The following is a 22543-nucleotide window of genomic DNA, read 5'->3' on the forward strand; positions in this document are numbered from 1 at the left end:
TTTGAATAATTTTAGCAGTGGAGTAATTTTTCCATGAACTGTACTCTATAACAAAGTAATTCAATTTATACTTTTAAATAAAAAAAACAATAAGTTATAAGGTAGAGCTAGTACCAATGCTGATTCTGCCACTGATAGCAATATCTGAACACTATCAATTCAAAGTTCCAGGATAATTATAAACATTAGTAGAAAGTATTGCATTGTACAGGGTGCGGCACTTAAAACCAGCCCGTCCCTCCATAAGATATCATTAGAGCGGGCTGGTTTTACGTGCCGCACCCTTTACTATGCCATATGAAAACCAGAGACTTGCTTTAAGGGAGAATTCACACCGAAGAGACAAGATGCACACAGTATGCGACACTGGTTTCTTTGCTCAGTATGCATGATGGTACCGATATTATTGCATTAATCAGTTGATTAGTCACCCCTCCCCTCCACCAAAAAAAAAAAAAAAAAAATGTGCAAGTTATTGAAACTCGGGACAGGCATGTTGTGCATGAGAAAACTGAGAAATAATATGCACTGACCTCAAACTGTATACGCTCGACTTTTCAGCCTGAATAAAGTGAATACCTAAACACTAGAGAAATTGTTCTCAACCTTCGTGAAACCATGTCACGGTATTTCTTTTCTTTTTTTTTTTAAGTCGATGCCCTTAGCCGAAGAATTTTCATCATAAATCTTTACAGTATTTAAGATTTTATTCATGAATTAACATGTACCTATGAAATTACATAAAGAATAATAAGTTGTATTACGTGTGTAGGATTGTTGACAATTATAAAAATATGGAAGACAAAGTGGTAACGTCGTCTCCTTGTAATTAAGTGATCCCAGGTTCAATAACCAGTGGAGGCACCAGGCACATCCAGTACTGATTAGTCTATTTGTGCATACAATGGACTTAAAAGCTCAAATATGATCCTGGCCGGACTATCTTCCAGAGTCTAAATATAGCTAGCTTGTTGCAATGAAGCATCCACTGCGTATACGCGAACAACAATCTGAAGCAACACGCTGCAAGGTATTGAGGAAACTGTACAGTCAGAGAGACACGTAAGCAACACGTGCATCTTGCAGTGTCTCTTCAGTTCGAAAGGTTGCATTGATTACTGAGTGTTGGCTTCAAAGCGACATGTGTCTCTTTGGTGTGAATTCTCCCTAAAACATTCAGATCAAACTTATTGTAAAGTGTATATTTTGAATATTTTCCAGTGTGTTTATAGAACGATGTTACAGGCATTTTATGTGCAATGTACAGTCACGGACATTTCTGGGTTTTAACAATCTCATAGACTTTCAATTGTATCATTACAACCCAGAACTGTCTGTGACTGTACAGTAAGTGGACTTTGAAAAGGCAACAATACATTGGTATCAGCTCAGCCCTACACTTTATAATAGTAAATATCTATCACAAACATTTTTTAAAATGATAACAGCTCTTACCATGACCTTTGTAAATACCCTGAAAATGTAAGTTTTAGGTTTCTGTAAACAAACATGATTTTTCCTAAAACAGGATGTAAAAACAAGTGAAGAAAGGAATATATGGTAAGCAGCCAATAACAAATCATGGTATTATTCAGTTTGTCTACCCAGATGATTTTGTAACACATTATCCCTGCAAAGGATCAGATAACTAACCAACATTGTGACACTCATTTTGCATAGGTATTGTGTATTTCATTATGCATTGTTATATTGCATGGCAGAATTTATTTTTTACATGTACATGACAAGCAGCTGTGGACATTAAAAGACTTGCACAAAATATTACTTACTTTTTTATGTATACTTCATGTGTTTCATACGTTTAGAATTCACTTAAGATGCAAAAACTGCCTACATTCTCAACACAAGATGCAGTAAAACAATGCTACCAAAAAGTAGAGGTAGTTTTCCTATTATTTTGTAACTCAAAGATTTCTTGATTAATCAATGAAAGGTGAATAATACAGTTAAAATTGTATAAAATACTATTAAATGCTTTTAAAAAATGCTTACTATAATACTGCACCAGTTTTAATACAGCCAGTATGTTGAATGCATTCCTAATGAAATTTGGAACATTACATGCAATGTACATATATACCATGAAACAGCTTATTTTCGTTCGATTAATTTTGGTCACCACAAGTCCTGATGTTGAAATTAATCAAATGAAAATAACTCTTATAAAAATTTCCTGTAATACAGATTACTTTTTCTGTTCTAACATTGAGAATCTTCCATTGTAAATCCTTCGCAACCCTGAAGATGCAAAGGGGATTGAAAGAAAATGTTTATAGTTTGCATTAGTTAATACTAGTTTAAATATCAAGTCCTCTACTTTTGCACATGCATTGATTACAAAAGCTCAAAAGACAAAGTTCTCAGTTTCTTTTTATTGGTGTATTTTTATTTAATGATACTTTCTCATAGTGTTTACAAGGATGCAATAATTGCATCCAGTACTATCATGAGTGTTGATTATCTTACCAAAATACCACATTAATAGATGTTAACCATGTTCTGCTTTTACCCTTCCCTTTAGTTTTAAAAAAAATACTGGTAAAGGATTACGAAATAGAAACTCAAAATAAACAAAACTTCATTGCACCCCGTTTCTCAGAACCATCAGGACTACAATTGCTTAGGAAACTAGAATTTTAAATATGTTCCTTATTATTTGAGTTGATTTTACTGATTTGTGTTGAGCATATAGGATGTAATCATTGATAAAAAGTACATCTTTCTACATTAATAAAATATGTTTACAAGATGCATCTTGTTTTACTTTTCTAAAAGAGCATGGAAAACTAGAATCTTCTTTTTAAAATATACACTTTTCCTTCAAACTTGTCATTTTTATCAGCTCTATATATGTAAACCACCTCAGAATTGTTTTCCAGTTGACAGAAATCACATGTTCGAGCATGAAGAATAATCTGAGAAGAGTCTGCATTTTTTAAAAATTTAAAACTGTACTAAAATATAATTCTTCACAAATATCTACAAAAAATACTATTTTGAAGGGCAGATTCCTCCTCCTCCTTTACAAAGAAATAACCTGAGTTAGTCAAGTCTGTTCAGTAGCGTATGCTGCTCTTAAAAAACAAAAGTCTCCATTCCGTCAATTTCACCTATTTAAAATTATGTCGCTAAATGGAAGCCTGTTGTTTTATGCACACCCACACACATATTCAACACAGAACAACTGGTGTTACATGTGGACGCACAAACTCTGCCGCAGCACAAAGCATGTTCCCTCAACACCATTTATATTGTTACGTTTTAAAAAGTAATGTTACCTACAACTCAACGCAGCTGATGACGCAAGACTGCAGCAATGATTCATTTCACGGACACAAAGGTTGCATTATTCTGCCTTGATATTGTTGGAATCTGCCTTGATATTGTTAGAAATATGTGAATTGTCTGCTTCCTCTTCGCTCATAAATCTAGCAATGTTGGATCTACTGTCCTTCTTTTGCTTAGAAATAACTTGATTGAAGTCAGAGTTGAGGACTCTCAGAAACAAGACAATGTTCATCACCATGACGACAGACAATGCTGCAAAAGAAGATTAACATAACTGGAGGATTGATACAAATGTCATGTGACAGATTGATCAGTATTGGCCAAGACAAGCATAATTGTGTATCCATTTATCAGAAAATTGCTGAGAATTTTACCAATCTGTTACTTCTATAAATAACCTGTACTTTTATATCCAATGTCCATCATTTTGTTATTTTTTTTTTTGAAAGTCGCAACCCTAGTTGCCTTCTTCTAAGGCAAAGCCTATTACAGTCAAAAACAAGGAATGTCAATGAAGTAACGAGACTGGGAACACTACACACCTTCTGGCAAAGTTGCAGGCCCATCAGGTGAAGGCTAGATAAGCATCTCATTGACCATTAGTATAACAGGGTGTCTACTAATCAAGAATGTCAAGAAATCAACATGTAGGTCAAGAAAGTCAAGAAATTATGTTTGTGGTCAAGAATTTTTGCTGGATCTATGTTTAAAGTGGAGTCCGAACCACTATGTTCCTCCACCGGGTATCAAACATGGAATCCCTCGATTACAAGGCGACTACATTACCACTACGCCATCAGGAAGGCCCATATCAGGAAAACATTCATGTGACTTCATCACATGGAGTTACAGAAAGCTGGTAGTTATACCTTTTGCCCTATAATTAAAGTGGTGAATGAACGATTGAGGTTTTTCATGGAAAATTTGCAATTACATCTTGTATGAGTAAATATTGTAGGAATTATATTGAATGAAGCTTTATATAACGGAACTGCTCAAGCATGAGAACTAAAATTTCAATTGCAATTTCGGAGTGAGTGAATGAGATAGAGCTGCTGGAAGCTCAAAGCTTAACTTAAACACGTCCAAAAAATCCACACTGATTTTTAAAATCATCTATGATGGTATAATACTTACTTATCATTGCTATCGTAAAATGTCCTTTATGCAATATTTCCCTGTTGATCACAAGCCATCGTGTCATCCAACCAATGACAGTTAGTCGAAAGACAATGAATGTGGCTGGAAATAGAAAATGGTGTACTTAGCTGCTACACTCCGAGTACCATGCAATTTTTTTAAAACTATTACTTTAAGCATACTGCAATATACTTGTCTTGCATATGGTGAAGTTATGTTAAGAAAAATCAGCACTGCATTTTGGAATTTTTCGAATCACTTCAGTTTAATGTGGGAGCCTTATACTATTGTACTTGCACTTGTATCAAGATGGAATGTCAAATTTTTACTTCATGCGAAAGGCCTAGTAATTCTGTTCAGAATAAAACAATCTTCAACTCTCTATGATGAATAGTCATTCTATGATATTTACAAACATTTTCATGCATTAAAAATTCAGAAAAATAAGCTCAACTCTAATAAACATACAAAACTCATATTGTACTGTAATTCGAACACGTCATATTTTTATATTGTACATAAATGAGCAAAAATATCTAACTGAATTATGTCCAGTTGATATGTTAATTGTGGTTCTGGTACAATGGGATGCATAAGTATTGCCCATGACTATTTTCATGATTTTTTCCTTGCACTCTACATGACACATGCTGGTGAGATTTTGTCAGCAACTTGCTTCACGCTTTCTTTCAATTCTTGAAACTCTTAATTAGTCATAGGATGCAACATACCGAGAAATACTTGTGCATCCCACTGTACATATATAAACAAACTTATAGGTAGTGTCCATATATGGGCCAGTTGTCTCCCGTGTGTAGCATAGTCCATATCAATTCAGGCAGGGGGGGTTACCTTCACAGTCTCGGATGTAATTGAATTTAACATATGTTAAAATTCAGGACAAAGTAAGAAACCCGTATTTTTTTGTTTTGTCCAAAAAAATTCCTGGCCAGAGATACAGGCTGCCAAAGATGGCACCTCGGGCGTCATTTCTAACGTGCGATTTTTGGCAAAATAATAAAATGCTCTATCTCTGGAACAGTTCAAGATATTTTGTTGCTGTCTTTTGTATTTGAAAGAGAATAAGTTTATGATTAAAATGATAACCTCCATTTGTAAATATGTGTCCAAGTTCTCTTGCTGTAGCCCTCCGATTTATTTTTTTAAAAAAAATCAAAAATGCCAATCCCAAAAATTTTGATTTTTTTACTGTTGATCAGTACCATGCAGTACTACATTCCCTGAAAAGGAGAACTTCCACTTTTGAGTTGAACAGGTTTTATAAACAATTGAAAAGTTTGCCATACATTAAACCAGTTTCCATTACCACATTCTCACATATTGGTCTCATGAAATCAACATCTAGTCTTATTTGACATGGCATTTTAATTCTTCATAAAGATAAGTAACAGACACAATTCTTCATAAAGATAAGTAACAGACACAGCTTTCAAAACATATTAAAGCTTCCAAAATATATGTGCAAGTTCCAAAACATATTACAGGTTCCAAAGCACACTTCTGTGCACTCTGCTTAGAGCTAAAATTAGCAATTCAATGAACTAAAAATTTGTTCAACTGCATCAGTATCTTCCTTTGAAATTGAGTGATGCCTTCCTGTTGAACCAATCGGGACTGGACTTTTCAATTGTTTATAAAACCTGTTAAACTCAAAAGTGGAAGTTCTCCTTTTCAGAGAATGTACAGAGCATTCCCTGACATTCGCTACAAGACTCGGCGGCAAGCAGCCTGGCATCAGCGCTTGTCTTTCCCTGTGAACGGGTCCGCGACAGTCGGTAGAGTCGGCTATTAAAATTAGTTGTACTAACCTTGACTACAGAAGGTGTTGAAAATGATGTCCCTCTGCTGCAACACATTCCTGGCATATCCGAAGGAAATTGGAATTTACACGTGCAAGTTCGTCTACTGTTATTCTCACGATTTCTCGTACAATACTCTCTTTTAACTCACAGATGGTGTGCGGATTATCTTTGTATACTTCATTTTTTAGATTTTACGAGGTTTAATATAGTGGTCCTATGTGCAACAGGAACACAAGGAAATTTCGTTGCAAAACGTTGTTGCACTTCTCCACAATTTCTCTTTCCGAAGTAACACTCGACAAGATAAATCCTTTGTTGTAATGTAAACTTTGTGGTGCCATATTAAGCCACAATCTTCAATACACGAACACGACACAACACAAGTTCCCAGGGATGATTATACTGGTGTAAGTCTGCAACGTCAACAGAAAGGGAAAAAGAGCAAAGGCAGGGAGAGCGAAAAAAAAAAAAAAAAAAAAAAGACGACTGTAGCGTGCGACTGTCACGGACCCCGTTCACTGGGAAAGACAATCACAGATGCCGGGACGCTTGCCTCAGAGTCTTGTTGCGAATGTCAGGGAATGTTCTGTAGTACTGTATGATACTGATCAACAGTAAGAAAAATCAAAATTTTTGGGATTGGCATTTTTGAAAAAATATTAGTTTTGATTTAAAAAAAAAAAAACAGAAGGCTATGGCAAGAGAACTTGGGACACATATTTCCAAACAGAGGTTATCATTTTAATCAGAAACTTATTCTCTTTCAAATACAAGAAACAGCAACAAAATATCTTGAACCGTTCCAGAAATAGAGCATTTTAATATTTTGCCAAAAATTGCACGTGAGAAATGCTGCCAGGGATGCCATCTTTGGCGACCTGTATCTCGGGCCAGGAATTTTTGTGGACAAAACAAAAAAATACGGTTTTCGTACTATGTTTTCGTACTATGTCCTGAATTTTAACAAATTCAATAACATCTGAGACTATGAAGGTAACCCCCCCCTTCCCCCTGCCTGAATTGATATGGACTATGCCAGATATATTGAACACACAAAAGCTTTCAGACTTAGCAATTAATTTAATTCTTAAAACAGCACTCACCTATATTAAATATGCTGTTTACTCTGTAGAAAACCTTATCCTTTCCGTAATTCTGAATGAGCAGCAGCTGCCTCATGTGTAGGAAGACACTGTTGATTTCTATGAAGAGTGCAACGAGAGAGAATCCAATATAAAGTCTTGTAAACACAGCCAAACAGAAAGAAATGATCACCTGAAAAAATTACAGTGGCCTTTAATACATAAATCATGTCATAACATTATCATTTTTTTAAAACTGTGAATGTACGTAAATTTACATAATAATTACAATAAGCCTCTCTTAAGAATTTAAACAAGTCTTGAAACAAGCAGTTTTACAGGATGTAATGTTTTAACCAAACCAAACATGGTGCAAACAACCTATCTTTTTTCATTCCGTTATGCATGGTGAGTGCATAGTTTTCCATTGTTGTTTTCTGGCTTTCTGGTCTGGTGTGATATTATTTCCTTCAGTAGCTCACCAACTGCACTCAGGATGTTGGGTCGACATGGAAAGTTTGGAGTTCCCACCAAGAATAAAACCCAGGACTGCTTGCACAAAAGGGGAGAATGCTAACAACTAGGTTGTGTAGGAGCTCTGTAGTGTTTTTAACAGTGCAAAAAAAGAAAAGATCCCTCACATGTTTGTGAACGCAGTCAAAGTTCCAGAGGTCTTCATGTTGTGTAAAAAACTGACTTGGACTCAAGTTTCATCTTAAATCTACTCTTAGGTGGTTAGGCAAAGGGCACTAAGTCAATAAAAAACAAAAAAATTGAACAAGGGTATTTTTTCTTTCCCAAAACACTGCTTCAGTTCGAAGTTATCTTGTTTCTACGATGATCTGTACGAGTCTTACTTGTAATTATCAGTCTCTTGTAATAATGGATGCAAATTACTGCGACTGACATGAAATCATCTGTCATTACATGCAAAATGTAAGGTTCTAGACATGCTATTGGATTGGATCCATAATAAGCTGAGTTCATAGAATTATGAAATACTTTGTGATGCTTGCGACAGGGTGGCTACAAACAAGCACAAATGAAATTTCATGACTTTTCCATGTTTTCCAGGACAAAATTTACATTTTTCCCTGACAATTACAAACTAAACTAAATCGATGTTTTTGCAAATGAAAATAATAAACTCATACAGATCCAGGTATGTATTTGTTAAGTACCAATATTATCTTCTATGAAATTGACTTAATTTCTTCTCCATGATTTGAATTCAAACAGCAAAATAGTGAATTTGGAAAATTATTACAATTCACAAGCTAGGGAAGGATTACGGCAATTGCCCCTTTGTGCCTCCTGTAGGTCCTCTTGGCCATCTGGAAGAAATAATGCATCTTGAGTATCCTTTTGTCCTGCTACTCTCGGATTCTACTAGTTTTGCTTTCTTTCACTCAATGTTTGCCCTCCCCCTTGTACCCTTGTGGCTGCACCACTGCATCCCCCTACCCCCGTTCTTGCTTTGAACTTTAATCAACTTGAAAATACTTGATTTTCTTTAATAACGGCGTTAAGATTCCTCTACACTAACTTTCTAGGTGAAAGTATAATAATGTAAGTATATATTTCACCCGTATAATTTGATTTCAGTCATAGTAATTTACATTAATGCGATAATTTCAAATTCAAGTGGTGTTTTTTGAGGGGCAACACTATTATCTGGGTAATATACCCCATGGAAAAATACCTTGCTTGTCCCTCCATGGAAAAATCTGCAGACGTCCATTATTATAAGGGGGGGGGGGGGCAATTGACCTTCATGCGCACACCTATAGATGCTAATAATTTTGGTTCATGAAATGTGCAAATTATATGCATTCACAAATATTTTAACCTAAATGCAATGAAAAACAATAATTTCCAGATAATTTCATTTTGTTATTTACATGGAGTACGACTACTTTTCATGTGCGTGAAATATATAATTTATGGTGGACATTCATTTTCCAGATGCTCATTTTAAAAAAATGACAACTCTGACTATACTTCCAACAAAGAAACTACCATTTCTTCGTTACCATTATTTTCAGTCTAAGGTGATAAATTAACATTTTAATAATGAATCTAATAATGAATCAAATAATGCTCATGCTCATCCCGTATCACGCCGCAGACGTGAATCGAACCTAGGACCCGGGTATCATAAATAAATAAGCTAATCACGTTATAAAAAGGGTCCCGCTGAAGCATTGAAAAAGAGCTTCTTAAAAGCTCATCGCGGCAGCGTCCTTCAGCGGAGTTGGAAAAACTCCGCTGACATTGCATTAGAAAATGAAATCAGGAATCAGCGTTCTTCCTCAGGATTGCCGTTGCGAGAGGACGCGATCGAAGCAAGCGTCGTAACGGCCGATAGTTCAAATTTCACATAAATAGGTCGCGTGAGAAAATCTCATTCTTAGTTGTCTTCCGTCAGTCAGATGAAGTAGTTATTACAAAAGAAATCCGTGTCTAGTTGTTTGCAGTTTACGCGAGAGAGCTCCAAAGGCATCGTAAGTTCAGAAAAAGGAGCAAACGAACAATCGGGAAGTTAAAGTTATCGTTAGAATATCGGTCGGCGAAAGTACAGAGTTTGGAGCCCGGAGTTGCTCCCTCGTCCGTTTTGTTTCAGAGTAGGACCACGTCGATCCAAGGACCAGCGGAGAAGAGATCGCCGTAGAACTCCAGGTAACGAACATTCCTTGTCTTTCCTTCCCCTGCCTGTTCAGTCAAAGGTAGTGTTTAAATATATGTCCGTGTGTTCTTACTTACGGGGCTAGTCCCCTTGTAGTTAAGTGTCGACGTGCTCTCCAGAGCTACCCCTTTCCTTTTACAACGTTCCTCTCGCCTAACAAGCGAGTGGCTAAAGGCTGTCATAGCCTATCTACGATCCCCGCTCTTCGACTTTATACGATCCAACTTACATACCAAAGTGACAAATGTTGAATGACCGTTCTATAGTGATTACAGTGTGGGTTTGTGGCAGTAGTCACAATGGCTCGCTAACATTTGTCAGTTTGGCACACAGCTTACCTTAAAATTATTTGAACATACCAGTATATGGTGAACCATAAGCTCGTAGGAACTCCTTTTCCTGTGATTCATCAGCATATCAACTGTATCATAGATGAAATAACCTACAACAAAAATGCAGATGTAGAAAAAGAAATAATCAACACAAGAGGAAATGGATTCTAAGACTGAGAGGAAAGTGAAAATCTAGACAGGACACAAGAAAATAAAAACAAATGGGGGAGGGAACTGCATATAAAATGGAGAAGGAAAGAGCTAAAGAAGCCAGTGTGATTCCCACTTATTTTTCTAAATCAAATTCCCTGATGTTCCAGGCTTTCTGGACCTCATGTAATGTTTTGAATTACACTATTAATTAGTGTTAAATATTTAACCGTGCATATATATATCTAGAAATATATTTTGGGTGAAGTCCTTGTATTTTAACCAGGTATATCACATGTAATAATAATAGTTAGGACACCTCAAATTTGTGTTTAAAAAAACATATTCTATGTAGATGGTGTCATCTTTATGTAACTATGGCTGTAAAAAACTGCTTATTATAAAACAAAGTGCTTACAAGTGCCTTGCTTACTTAATTTTTAGATGAAAGGGGGTTCCAACATGCTCTTTAACCCTGCATTGATTGCGCACGGTCTCTAGTTCCGGGTGTGTGGTTTTAATGTCGTTATTTATCAATGATTGTTTTTTCGATAACCTTCCTCTGCCTAGTTGAGTTTCTAACCTTACTTTTTTTACACCACAATTCTGTTTTCAGTGTTAGTCAGATCTTCGAGCCGCTTGGGGGGGGGGGGGGGGGTCATTCAAGCCCCTTGGTGTATGGGTCCATGAGCGCCTACAGGCGTACCTAGTTTTTATTGAAAATACGGTCTGACTTCCATACCCGACCAACAAAGAGTGCCTTGTTACAATTTTATAGAATTTATTTTTTTATAGTTTCATAGAATTTCAATTGTTGAAAGAAAAGATCTAGTCATAATAATCGAGGATTGGGTGTTTTTAGACCATTAATTTAGCAATTTTAAAAACCTGGTCTCTGGCACCGTATGAGACCATCGGCGTAACTTTTCTCGCACGACCCACAAAGGGTTATATACATTCTTCATTGCATGCTATTGAAAAGATTGAAGTTTTCTTAAAACTCTTAAAGATAAGATAAATTCATTTGCATGGAACATTCCCAATCAAAAACTGAATTGCAGAAAAAAACAAATATGCTTGCAATTCATAATGCTGGTGAATACAACAAACACATGCAATATTTCCCAGCTTTTTCAAGTTTTTCATAATCATTGAAAACTAATTTTGCACATGTATCCTCCTGCTTGACCCTCAATGTGAAACTGACATGTTTCTACTGAGTGTTTCAAAAGTCACATAACCCCTTTATCGGTAGGCTTACCACACGTCCGGGATTACCCCGGACAGTCCTGGTTTTTTAGTGCTGTCCGGGGTTTTGAGAATCTGAAATATGAAAATAGCTACCGGTATTGAATATTCACGACCAGAATTTAAAACAAACAAGCCACTGAGTCAACTAACTACCTAGGACAGAGAGGCTACCTAAACATCAGAAAATGTATTATTCAATTAAACATTTGAAAATTAATTGATTAATTTTAGAAAATAATGTTAATATTTTTCTTGTACAATTTATAGTTAATGTTCCAATAAAATATTAAGGCTTTTAAGTAATTTCAATTTATTTTGTAAAAAAAAATGAAATTCAGCAGTAACGAGTTGATCACCAATATGTCCTGGGTTAGACCCAAAAAAATATGGCAATAACTTGAAAGTGATATTTACACAACATTTTTTGCATATTAAATTATCTTCCTTTGGCACGTATTTTTTAAATACTTTACATTGACAATTCATTCTACATAGGTTGATTCAGAAACTAATGAACAAGGCAAGTCATGAAACTACAAATTATGAACCTGAAAAAAAAAATAATCATTCTTCTATTCTGTTAAAAAAAATCTACTAATCTCATTTATCAATTTGTATAGAATAAATTGAAGGGCTCAGGGGTAAAACATGGGGTTTTGGTCATTATTGAGTTACAAAGTAAAAAGAGTATCCTTCAATTTTCGCATGTATTTGTCATGTCATGCAATTTAGGGCCGGTTGCACCATTTCCGCTTAACTTCTTATCCCCCACTTAACACCATTTTGCGGTTGTTCAATGTCCGCCTAACGTTACCTAGCACTTAAAGTCCCGTGTAATGTAAGTGGTGGTCGGGGCTCCGCCTAACGTGTTAAGTGCCAGGTAAACATGGAAAAGCAGTACACTGTGCAGCCAACAGATACGTGCAGCACCTAGTATAATCTGTGTTTACACTTTTATAGTTGATAAAATGGCAAAGTCTCGATCAGCTGTTGCAAATTGCGAAAGTTTGCTGCATGTTTTGCATTATCAAATAACAGCAAAAAAAGTCTGATTTGTTAATTATCCCAGGAACGGCAATAAATAAAGCAACGTTTGTAAATATATGTGTAGAAATGAATATTAGATGGTCATTTTCGTGTGTGTTCCGAAAATGTTGTATATTGATATTAGCATTAGCAGTTTCACTGTAATTTCGTATGTAGGATTTGAGTGCATGCGGGTACAGAAAATAAAACCAGGTTAAAGTAATGCGTTTGATGCTTGCAAAATTGTATTAAAATGCAGTTCCAAATAAATGAATGTGTGTTTGCTGTAACAATTTTTTTCAACCAAACTCAATACACGAAATGTACACCATGCATCAGTTGCTTTTTCGCAATCCTAGTAATTTGTAATCTTTAAGATTAAAACACGTGTAATATTATTAGAGTCACTTCCGTCGCCATTGGTGTGAATGTAACATTGCAAATAAACAAGTAATGTGTTGTTTCCGAATAACAACTGGCAAAGAATGCACGTATAATATTTAGCAGTAGCTACTCTTACCGTCCAGTTCATACATATGTACGTACAAGGAACAATTTCCGAATGGTGGTGTTATAACACCATTAAGCCTTGTTTCCATTATTATGAAAAAATATAAATATGCTGACCAAGGCAGTAATTTATTTTATTAAAAACATAAACTAAACGTAACGTTTCAACTTTCTAGCAAGGTCTTCATCAGACTCTGTATCAAGTACAAAAGTCTCTTTTGTACTTGATACAGAGTCTGATGAAGACCTTGCTAGAAGGTTGAAACGTTACGTTTAGTTCTTTTGTACTTGATACAGAGTCTGATGAAGACCTTGCTAGAAGGTTGAAACGTTACGTTTAGTTTATGTTTTTAATAAAATAAATTACTGCCTTGGTCAGCATATTTATATTTTTTCATAATGGTGGTGTGTTTTTTACAAACACATTTACAATAATAACCTTGCAAGAAACTACATACCTAGTAGTACATAAGAGGTAATACCAATCTTTTAAGAAACGTATACATTGTATATGTGTGATTTTGTATGTTAACTTCCAAAATTGGCAAAAAAAAGTTTACTGTTAACAAGCATCGTTATGATGTTGACATGCATGTACAAGGAACAATTTCCTACTGGTTTTTTACCTAACCTAACCAACCCTACCCTAATATTCATGGGAGAGCATAAGACGTAAATGCCAAAGTTTTTTTTTCGGTATTTACTACTTAGAGGAAACGTTTTATGCGAAGTAACATATTTTTCATTACATTGTGCGAGATTTTGTACTTTAACTTTAAAACTGGCAAAGAATAATAATAATAGAAACAGGTACAGCAGTATCTTTACGGCGTTGATACGTATATACAAGGAACAATTTCCGAATGGTGTTACATTTATTAGATACAAAGAAAATGCACCTTGCACGAATCTACATGCCTGAAGATGCATAAAACGTGTACTCAAGGCTTGTATTTGATTTTTCAAAATAACTGGCCTAAAAAGACGAACGGCTAGGGGCAGCATTAGCACCTTGGGAAATACATGCTAAGAACACCAAACCTGGCCTGCCTAACCTATCCACGTAGGCATATAATGGCATAAATAAGCATGTAAATAGGTTTGGCAAATTATAATTTGTACGTATGTACAATGTATATTTTCCTGGTGAATATTACTGTTTTTTGTAAAGAAATATATACGTTCTTGCATTGCACTAGCATATAACGTTGCACGAAACTACCTATCTGAAAGTATATACAGCCTGGAGTTTCTTTTTTTTTTTTTTTCTTAATAAGAATAAAACATGCGTCCATACAGTACTACGGTACTTTACATTACTATTTGATTCTTCCTTTTGTGCTAAGATGATAGTAATTCCCAAAATGTACCTTGTACATGGAACCGTTGATTAACGATTTTTTTTGTGCTATTCGAATTTGTTTTGAATACAAAAATTTAATTTTCATCTGCATCGTTAACCAACTTTCACAAAAGCTGCATTATAAATAAAGAAGAAACCTATAAGATGGTCAACGTTGATAATACTAATACTCGCTATTCGCTAAAGAAGAGGTTACGGATTGATAAATTATTAACAGAAACGAATGATAAATTAGTAAGAGCAGAATAGAAGATTGCTCTTCTCATTCCCTATATTTACACAAACTCAGATATGTCAGCCTTGCACTAAAAATTGAATAAATGTAACTTGCATTTGTTACGACTTCGTAAAATTTTGGTCATTGTTTAGTAGTGTATAATATTTTTAAAAAAGTGACCGTATGTCTTACTGAAAGATAAGACGAGGAATATTCTTTTTTGCATTATGTTAATTGGAGTACGTGAAAAATAAATTGAAAATTTTGTAAGCTTCCCACTACTTCGAAAGATTACGGGTTATATTGTATCATGTAACATACATTTGATATTATATGAGAGTACGACACATGCATTACCTACTTCTATCAGCTGTTTCATTTCATTGCAATAAATATTTAGTTTTTTTAAACATATTTCAGTTGAAAAAGCATGCATTTGGAATTGACAAGCAGATATTAGCACGTAATAAACAAACAAAACACAATCGAAAACACAACTTTCTCCAGTTTCTGTTGCCAGGTCGTACGGCAAGCAGGAGAAAGTTCCACCTTACAAGGCCGAGGATAAAAATGCTTGGTGCAACCCACCGCCGCCTAAATCTCCCGCCTGTCGTTATCCAGCACTTTGTAAAGTGGCAGATTAAGTGGCGATGGTGCAACCGGCCCTTACCCTTCTGAAATTGGTAAACACAACATGAAAATAATTTATCTACAGTATAGCTTCTAATAACCTTCCTACTTAAGAAACTCAACAATAACCAAAATGTCACTACCATGTCTTGCTCCCAAATCCTTCAATTGACAATGAAAAGTATTAAAAATATACCAAACAACAAAACTTCAATATGCAAAAAACTGGTGCAAATAACACCTATGATTTTCAAGTTATCGATTAAAGTTAGGGTAGTGTGACGTTGAAATAATCTGTACTTCATAGTCTGAATTAACCTACTAGCATCACTATGCTGGACTTTACCCTTTAGCTACTTTTTTTTTATTCTTGTTCCTTTACATGATGTTACAAATAGCTAACAAGTTCCAATACAAGGTGCCTGTCACTATTGTAAAGTGCAAACTTTCCATTGCTGAGCTGCTGTTTTCTCACTACAACAATTAGTGTTAGCAAATAGTATTACAGCTTTCAACAAACAACCGTCATAACAGATAATAATTAATGAAATACAATTTTACAGTGGCTTTCAACTTTTTAAATCATTGCTGGTGCGATGTGTTCAAACAAGGTGATTTTTTCAGGGTTTTAAATTTGAGGTGCGATAAAATCAGAAAGAAATAAAAAAAAGTGATTAAACTGGAACAGCTGTAATGGCAACGTGCGAAGATGTTCATTACATAATTTTGTTTATGCATGCACAGGAATTGCAAGGCAGAAATGTGATCACATATGGCAAAGAGAAAATGAAAGAAAAAATGTAAAAAAAAATATGCAACATATGTTATCTTACCTAAAAATCACAGGAGTTAATGCCACAAAAATGTGTCATCTTCTCTCATTTTGAGTTACATGTTTCTTTACCTCCAACATGCAGATTCTGACACAATCTATCGGCAGAAAATTAAATACTTAGAATTCTCCACTCTCCACTCTCTTTTGTAGCGATGTTTACAGAAAAATTGCAAAAGATTCACAACTTACAATAAAACATTAACATTAAAGTATCTCCTGACACATACTCAATGTTAACACCATGAACATTGATTATCACATCAGGTAGACTATTTTGAAGTCAATGATTCGAAAGCAGATGAAATACTTTGCACTGAATCCTATTTTCACACTGATTGACTCTGTGCATCACATCTCATAAGAATTTCCAACAGTAATGGGTCAAGTATCTTTCATGGACCTGTTAACCCTTAATTGCTATGGACAGTCTCTCAGACTAATATAACATAATAAAGGGGGACAACCCCCTGAAGAAGCCTGAATACATTCAGGGGTTGTGCGCTTTAAACAATAAACCAGGACTTCATTTCCTCAGAATTTCATCTCCCCCCGTTTATTACGTAATTTATTTCAATATTTTCGTCTTACAATTTACATTAAAAAAAAAAGTTTTCATTGGTATTTCAGATTACACTACTTTTGATTTATAGCTATAGGTACCCTGGTTGTTCTGGTTTCCAAAGTTTGCAAACCAATCAAGGTTTACATATTGTAAATTGTTAGAGATAAATGGGTAAGTAATGTTAAAAGATTAGTATCGAGGTTTACATATGAAAAAGTCGGAGATAAAGGGTGAGTATTATTAGTAGGAATAGGATGTAGTAAGATATTATATTCAATCATTCATTCATTGTTTTCTGCCTAATTGGCAGGTTTTTCACTGCAATCTCCAGCTTTCCCTATTCTCTGCCTAGCATACGACCCAGTTAATTTAATATCATCCATAAGCTGATATCTCTTTCTTCCACGTACTTTTCTTCCTTCAACCATTCCCTCCAAGGCATCTCTTAGCAGGCAGTTTCTTCTTAGACAGTGTCCTAACCAGTTTCTTTTCCTGTTCTTGATGGTCTCCAGTATAGATCTTTTTTCACCAACTCTTTTCAGTACGGCTTCGTTTCTTACCTTGTCCGTCCATTTTACACGCTCCATTTTTCGCCATGTCCACATTTCAAAAGCTTCGAGTCGTTTCTCTTCATTTCTTCTCAACGTCCAGGTTTCTGCACCATATAGTGCTACACTCCACACAAAACATTTCACTAATCTCTTCCTTAGACCTATGTCCATGGGTCCACAAAAAACATTTTTTCTTCTATTGAAAGCTTCTTTTGCTATTGCGATTCTCATTTTCACTTCTTGGTTGCAGCTCATGTCACTGCTTATAGTGCATCCGAGGTACTTGAAGCTATCCACTTGCTGGATTCTTTCACTGTTTGCTCTCACATTAATATTCCTTGGTTTCCGTCCTATAACCATTGCCTTTGTCTTCTTTACATTAATCTTCATTCCATACTGCTCACAGCTGTTGTTTAACTCTTCTAACATACTATTTATGGTTATTTCATCCTCAGCGAATAATGCCATGTCATCAGCAAATCTTATGCAGTTTATTCTTCTTCCTCCTAATTTGACACCTCCTGTGCCCTGGAAACAAGTTTTCACTATATGTTGACCAATTATTCATTCAGTTGGCCAGATCAAACATGGGTTTACAGATTATTAGGGAGGGTAATAGGATTGGTTATAAAAAGAAGATATCTATGGTGAGTATGGAATAAGAAGGTGGTACTTAAGGTACGGAGAGCAGGGACTGGGAGGAGAAAAGTCTGCCATTGAAGAGAGGGTCTCTGAAGAAAATATAGATTAATTGGTTTAGATATATAGGTGCAGGTAAGTTCCCACTGAAATCAGCAGTGATAGTAGGGACTGGGAAGGAGAAATGTCAGCCCTACGAGGAAGAATTCCTAGAAAAGAGATGCCATCAAGTTCCTGGGAGTCATCAGGAAAAGGAAGAGATGACAAGAAATGTTGAGTTTGTCCGGAGTCTGATAAAAATCTGGTTTATATCAGAGTTAATTGTGCACTTTCACTAATATGTATGCTATCACTTATTCACTGTTACTTTTCTGTTGGGCTTCTTTTAAGAGTGGTGGACTCATTCAAGTTTGTATTCTGTACCTCCTGTTGTCCCGTAGGAATAAAGGTGAATCTTTATTGGGAATGTCCTTCTGGGGGATCTACATCGTTGTTGTTCACTTGTCGCAAGGTGGGCAGGAATGGGGAAGCGCGTGTCTGCTCTTGAATTCTGATAGACCTCTGGAGTGGTTGCGAAGGAGTATACTGAGGTAGGATAGGAGGTTGAATGGCAATACGAGACTTGAATGTGGAGAGTTTTTCCCTGGACACCACTTTGTGTTTCAAATGGCTCGTAACTCGGCCACATATTTCATATTAGACTGAACTACCTCTCGTCTGACCATGGGCGTCGAGGGCGGGGGGAGTCGAACGGGTCGGTGCTCCCCTGGAAATTGACTCGTTCATTAAATAAAGATACAAGAAAGCACAAAGTTTGTTACTCTTATTGTTAAAACAAATAAAGTTCATTTGGTTAGTATTTGAACAGAAAAATTAAAGTAATAATGCATTGGATCAAAAACTGAGTGAAAATTACAGGAACAAGGTTATATTCTACTATTTCATCCAAAGAATTATTTGAATTTTCAAAATTCAAATAATTACAGTTGTAGGTGAGAGGTCACACAACAAACTTTATGAAAAAAAAACAACTAACATTTAAAACCTTTTCTTGAATGAGACATGCAAAAATTAATATCACAATGCATTTTAGATACTAACTGCATAAAATGCAAAATAAATAATTATAAATAGATGTGCTATTATTCACTCGTTTGGTGGATCGTCTCTCTCCATTTATATAATAATAATAATAATTATTATTATTATTTCAAATAAAATTTATTTTTGTTATTATTGTACTCATATAATAACATTTATAACCATGGTAATAATACTTATTATTTATCTACTATAAAAATTTTATCATTTGCCCGACCCCCTGCAAAAATTTCTAGCAGCGCCCATGCTTCTGACAACATAAAAATGTACAAATTTTAAGAATTTGGAATTTCAAAAAAATAAAGGAGGCATTGTTGCATTTTTTGACTGATTTTCTTCCTCTTTGCATAAATTGCATTACGTTTCTTTAGCTAAACAAGTGAATTAAAATTGAAAACTGCTTTACAGTATTCTTCTATAACCATGTCAAGTCACGTGAAAAGTGTCAGAAATTGAAAATAGCAAAACAGCAGTCTGACAGACCCATCCATAGTAGTTAACCTCTTAATCAGAGGTTGGGTGAATGCCAGAGACACGTTATGCCAGGACATTGTCGAAAAATTATCACTTAAGATCATCCATACTAGGAATGGAACCCAGGTCTCCTGCATGGCTGTCTGTCAGATGCCCTACCAAAGAGACCACTGTGAACATGAAGATGAAGTAAAACTTTTGGGTGCATCGGCAGGTACGGCCATTTTGCACCCTTCAATGTATATGGGGAAATATTCTCTTTAAAATCCTTACCTGAGATTTTAAAAAAGGGGTGCAAAAAGCCCCTTCAGAAAGGTTAAAAGACCACGGTTGTAAAGGGACCTGCACACGGCAAACACAACACATTAAAAAGGTACGAAGAGACTAAAAACTTCCTCACAGACAGTGGAACAGTCCCACTCTCTTCAAACACTAAAAATATTAGTTCATTGTTTCAACAATATTGTGACATAAATCAGATGACATCCTTTTTCCTGGAAATGTTCTACATTTTAGTCTGGCCTGGCATCTAGGAGAAATTTAGAAAAAAAAATGTAACCCTCTAATCAAACAATAATCAATGAACATGGCAAGTTCCAGTTGCCTGTGACTGATTGATTCATTTGGTTTATTTTACTCTGCTTTTCTGCAACTTTTGGCTAATCGCGATGATGAGGATGAGTGATAATATGACGGGCACTCGCATAGAAAAATTATGCCCAGGCCAGGATTCAAATCCAGGACACCTGGTGTTGTAGCATGCTGTGATAACCAATCCACCATGGAGGTTGACTGCAGCTGTCTGTGAATGGTAACATTTATGTCTAACTGAAGATTCGACTTACTACCTCTTTCATTGATGGGTGAATTATAGAATGAAGTCCAAATTTAACTCTTCTGATCCATCAGCACCAACTGATCTTCCCCAACATTCACTGCTATCCAAGTTACTCCCACTCCTATACCGCGTTTGTTAGAACCTGTCCTGTTTCCCGCACTAGGGATCGCTCAACAGTTTCGGTGCCAATGAGAAACTAGGAAAAAGTAGTCTGCTGGGCAGCGAGGAGCGAATGGAAGCCAGAAGAGAGGAGCTTACGTAGACGCTGCCTGGCTTCGACTTTCCACAGCACGGAGTTCACGCTGTCTGCAGCAGCAATGCCACGTGGTTTATGCTAGAAAAGCCAGCTATCAGCTAGCGCGGGAAGCGGGACAAGTTGTAACAAACACGGTATAGAAGGCTAGTTTGGCGTCATGACAAAAAAAGGAGAGTGAATGTTTACAAAAGTTATGGCTTTCTGTCAAAAATGTCCTAATGGCATTTACAATGACCGAGGTAAAGATTAGCTGTTGACTTCATACAAGAACTACAGCTGACCTGATACTGATGCTGATATATCGGCTTTGAATTTGTCAACTCTGATATTTAGCTCCTCACAAAAACCTCCCTGATTTTTTTCTAGGCACTAGAGTACTACACTAGTAGGAGAAAAAATTAACGTTTAACTTCCTCCTTACATATGTGGTACACACAAGGCACCCATTCATGAGTAGACTTTAGAACAATGAACTAATAAGATGGTGCGGACTGAAAAATGCAATCTATTTTGATCCAAAGCTGACACCCTGCCAAGACCCTATGAATGACCTCTCTCTGTACTCTTCATTTCTTGCATGGGATTAGGTATAAACATTTTGAAGCTGAGGAAGACTATTAATAGGTACATTTACACAGGAAGGATGAAGAATGTTAAAGAGATGTCAAAATGTATGTGCATTGATTACTTTGAAGTTCCTTAGCCTAACCTCTGACTGTTGGTGGCATGAATCATTTCTTATTACACAACGAATAGCATACGAAATATGCTAAACAAATTTAAACAAAGCTAACAATACCTAAGGTTGTATTTGTAGTGGAATAAGAACAAATTCTCTCTTCTAGTTTCTCACTAATGTTAATTTACATTGTTCAACTACATTTACACTATGTTCATCCATTGAAAACTATGTTATTTATCTTTAACATATTGTGTTTCGTCTGTATTACTTCATTATTTGTTCATAGACAAGTTGGCCATAAGTGGGGAAAATCGGTGGCCATAAGTGAATTTAAGTGGCCATAACTGAAGAATAGTGTCATGCTTGGTTAATATTTTTAAAACTCTTTTCTGATTAACTTCTTTGTATTTATTAATGCTTATCCATAATGTACTGACTCTGTACCAGTGATCATAATTTTTGTAAGCTATCAGTAAAATTATTATCATGTTAAAATTTGTACACTATTGTATATTTTCCTTAAGATGGCCATAACTAGTGCCTCCACCCTCCTTTCTAATATTCCAGAGAATGAAGAAATGTTAAATATTTAAAATTATATATGCAAACAACACTGTCATAAATATTAAATTATTCTACTTTGATAGCTAGCCTGCCTCTCCCCCCCCCCCTCTCTCTCTCTCTCTCTCTCTCCATCAAAGTATTTCAATTCTTCCTGCCTAATTTGCATAGAAAATCTCGAATTAGACTTACCTGCATAACAAAATTAGATGGCTCATTTCATTGAATATGAAGCACTAGATAATGAATGGCATTATACAAAATCATCTTCAACAGGTATCTACCAAAATAACAAATCCAAAATTCTTGACTTTTTCTTGACCTTTCATTCATTTTTTCTCAAAATTTATTTAATCTCCTCTACTTAGTTATAGTTGGAAATTAGATATTTTTATTGAATGCAAAATTCCTTCCACAAGGCCGGTTAAGATGAAAACTGAAGCTGTACTTTGCCAAGAGATTTAGACTTGCTATAATTATTAATGCATGTAAAAATTAATGTTTCAGACTTCATCCTTGATGGGG

General features: G+C 35.5%; 1 protein-coding gene across 1 annotated transcript in view; it reads right to left on the reverse strand.

The window, feature by feature from the left end:
• Positions 1-292: 292 nt before the first annotated feature.
• Positions 293-22543, reverse strand: part of LOC145992152 (TLC domain-containing protein 2-like) — a 106730-nt gene continuing 84479 nt past the window's right edge. The window contains exons 3-6 of the mRNA XM_083128425.1: positions 10400-10482; positions 7376-7547; positions 4447-4551; positions 293-3561 (exon numbers count right to left, since the gene is read on the reverse strand). Coding sequence (XP_082984551.1) covers positions 3368-3561; positions 4447-4551; positions 7376-7547; positions 10400-10482 — 554 coding nt within the window. The 3' untranslated portion in view covers positions 293-3367. The remainder of the gene's footprint in view (positions 3562-4446; positions 4552-7375; positions 7548-10399; positions 10483-22543) is intronic.

Source organism: Lepisma saccharinum, chromosome 9 (assembly GCF_977018435.1).
Source record: "Lepisma saccharinum chromosome 9, izLepSacc3.1, whole genome shotgun sequence".
NCBI lineage: Eukaryota > Metazoa > Arthropoda > Insecta > Zygentoma > Lepismatidae > Lepisma > Lepisma saccharinum.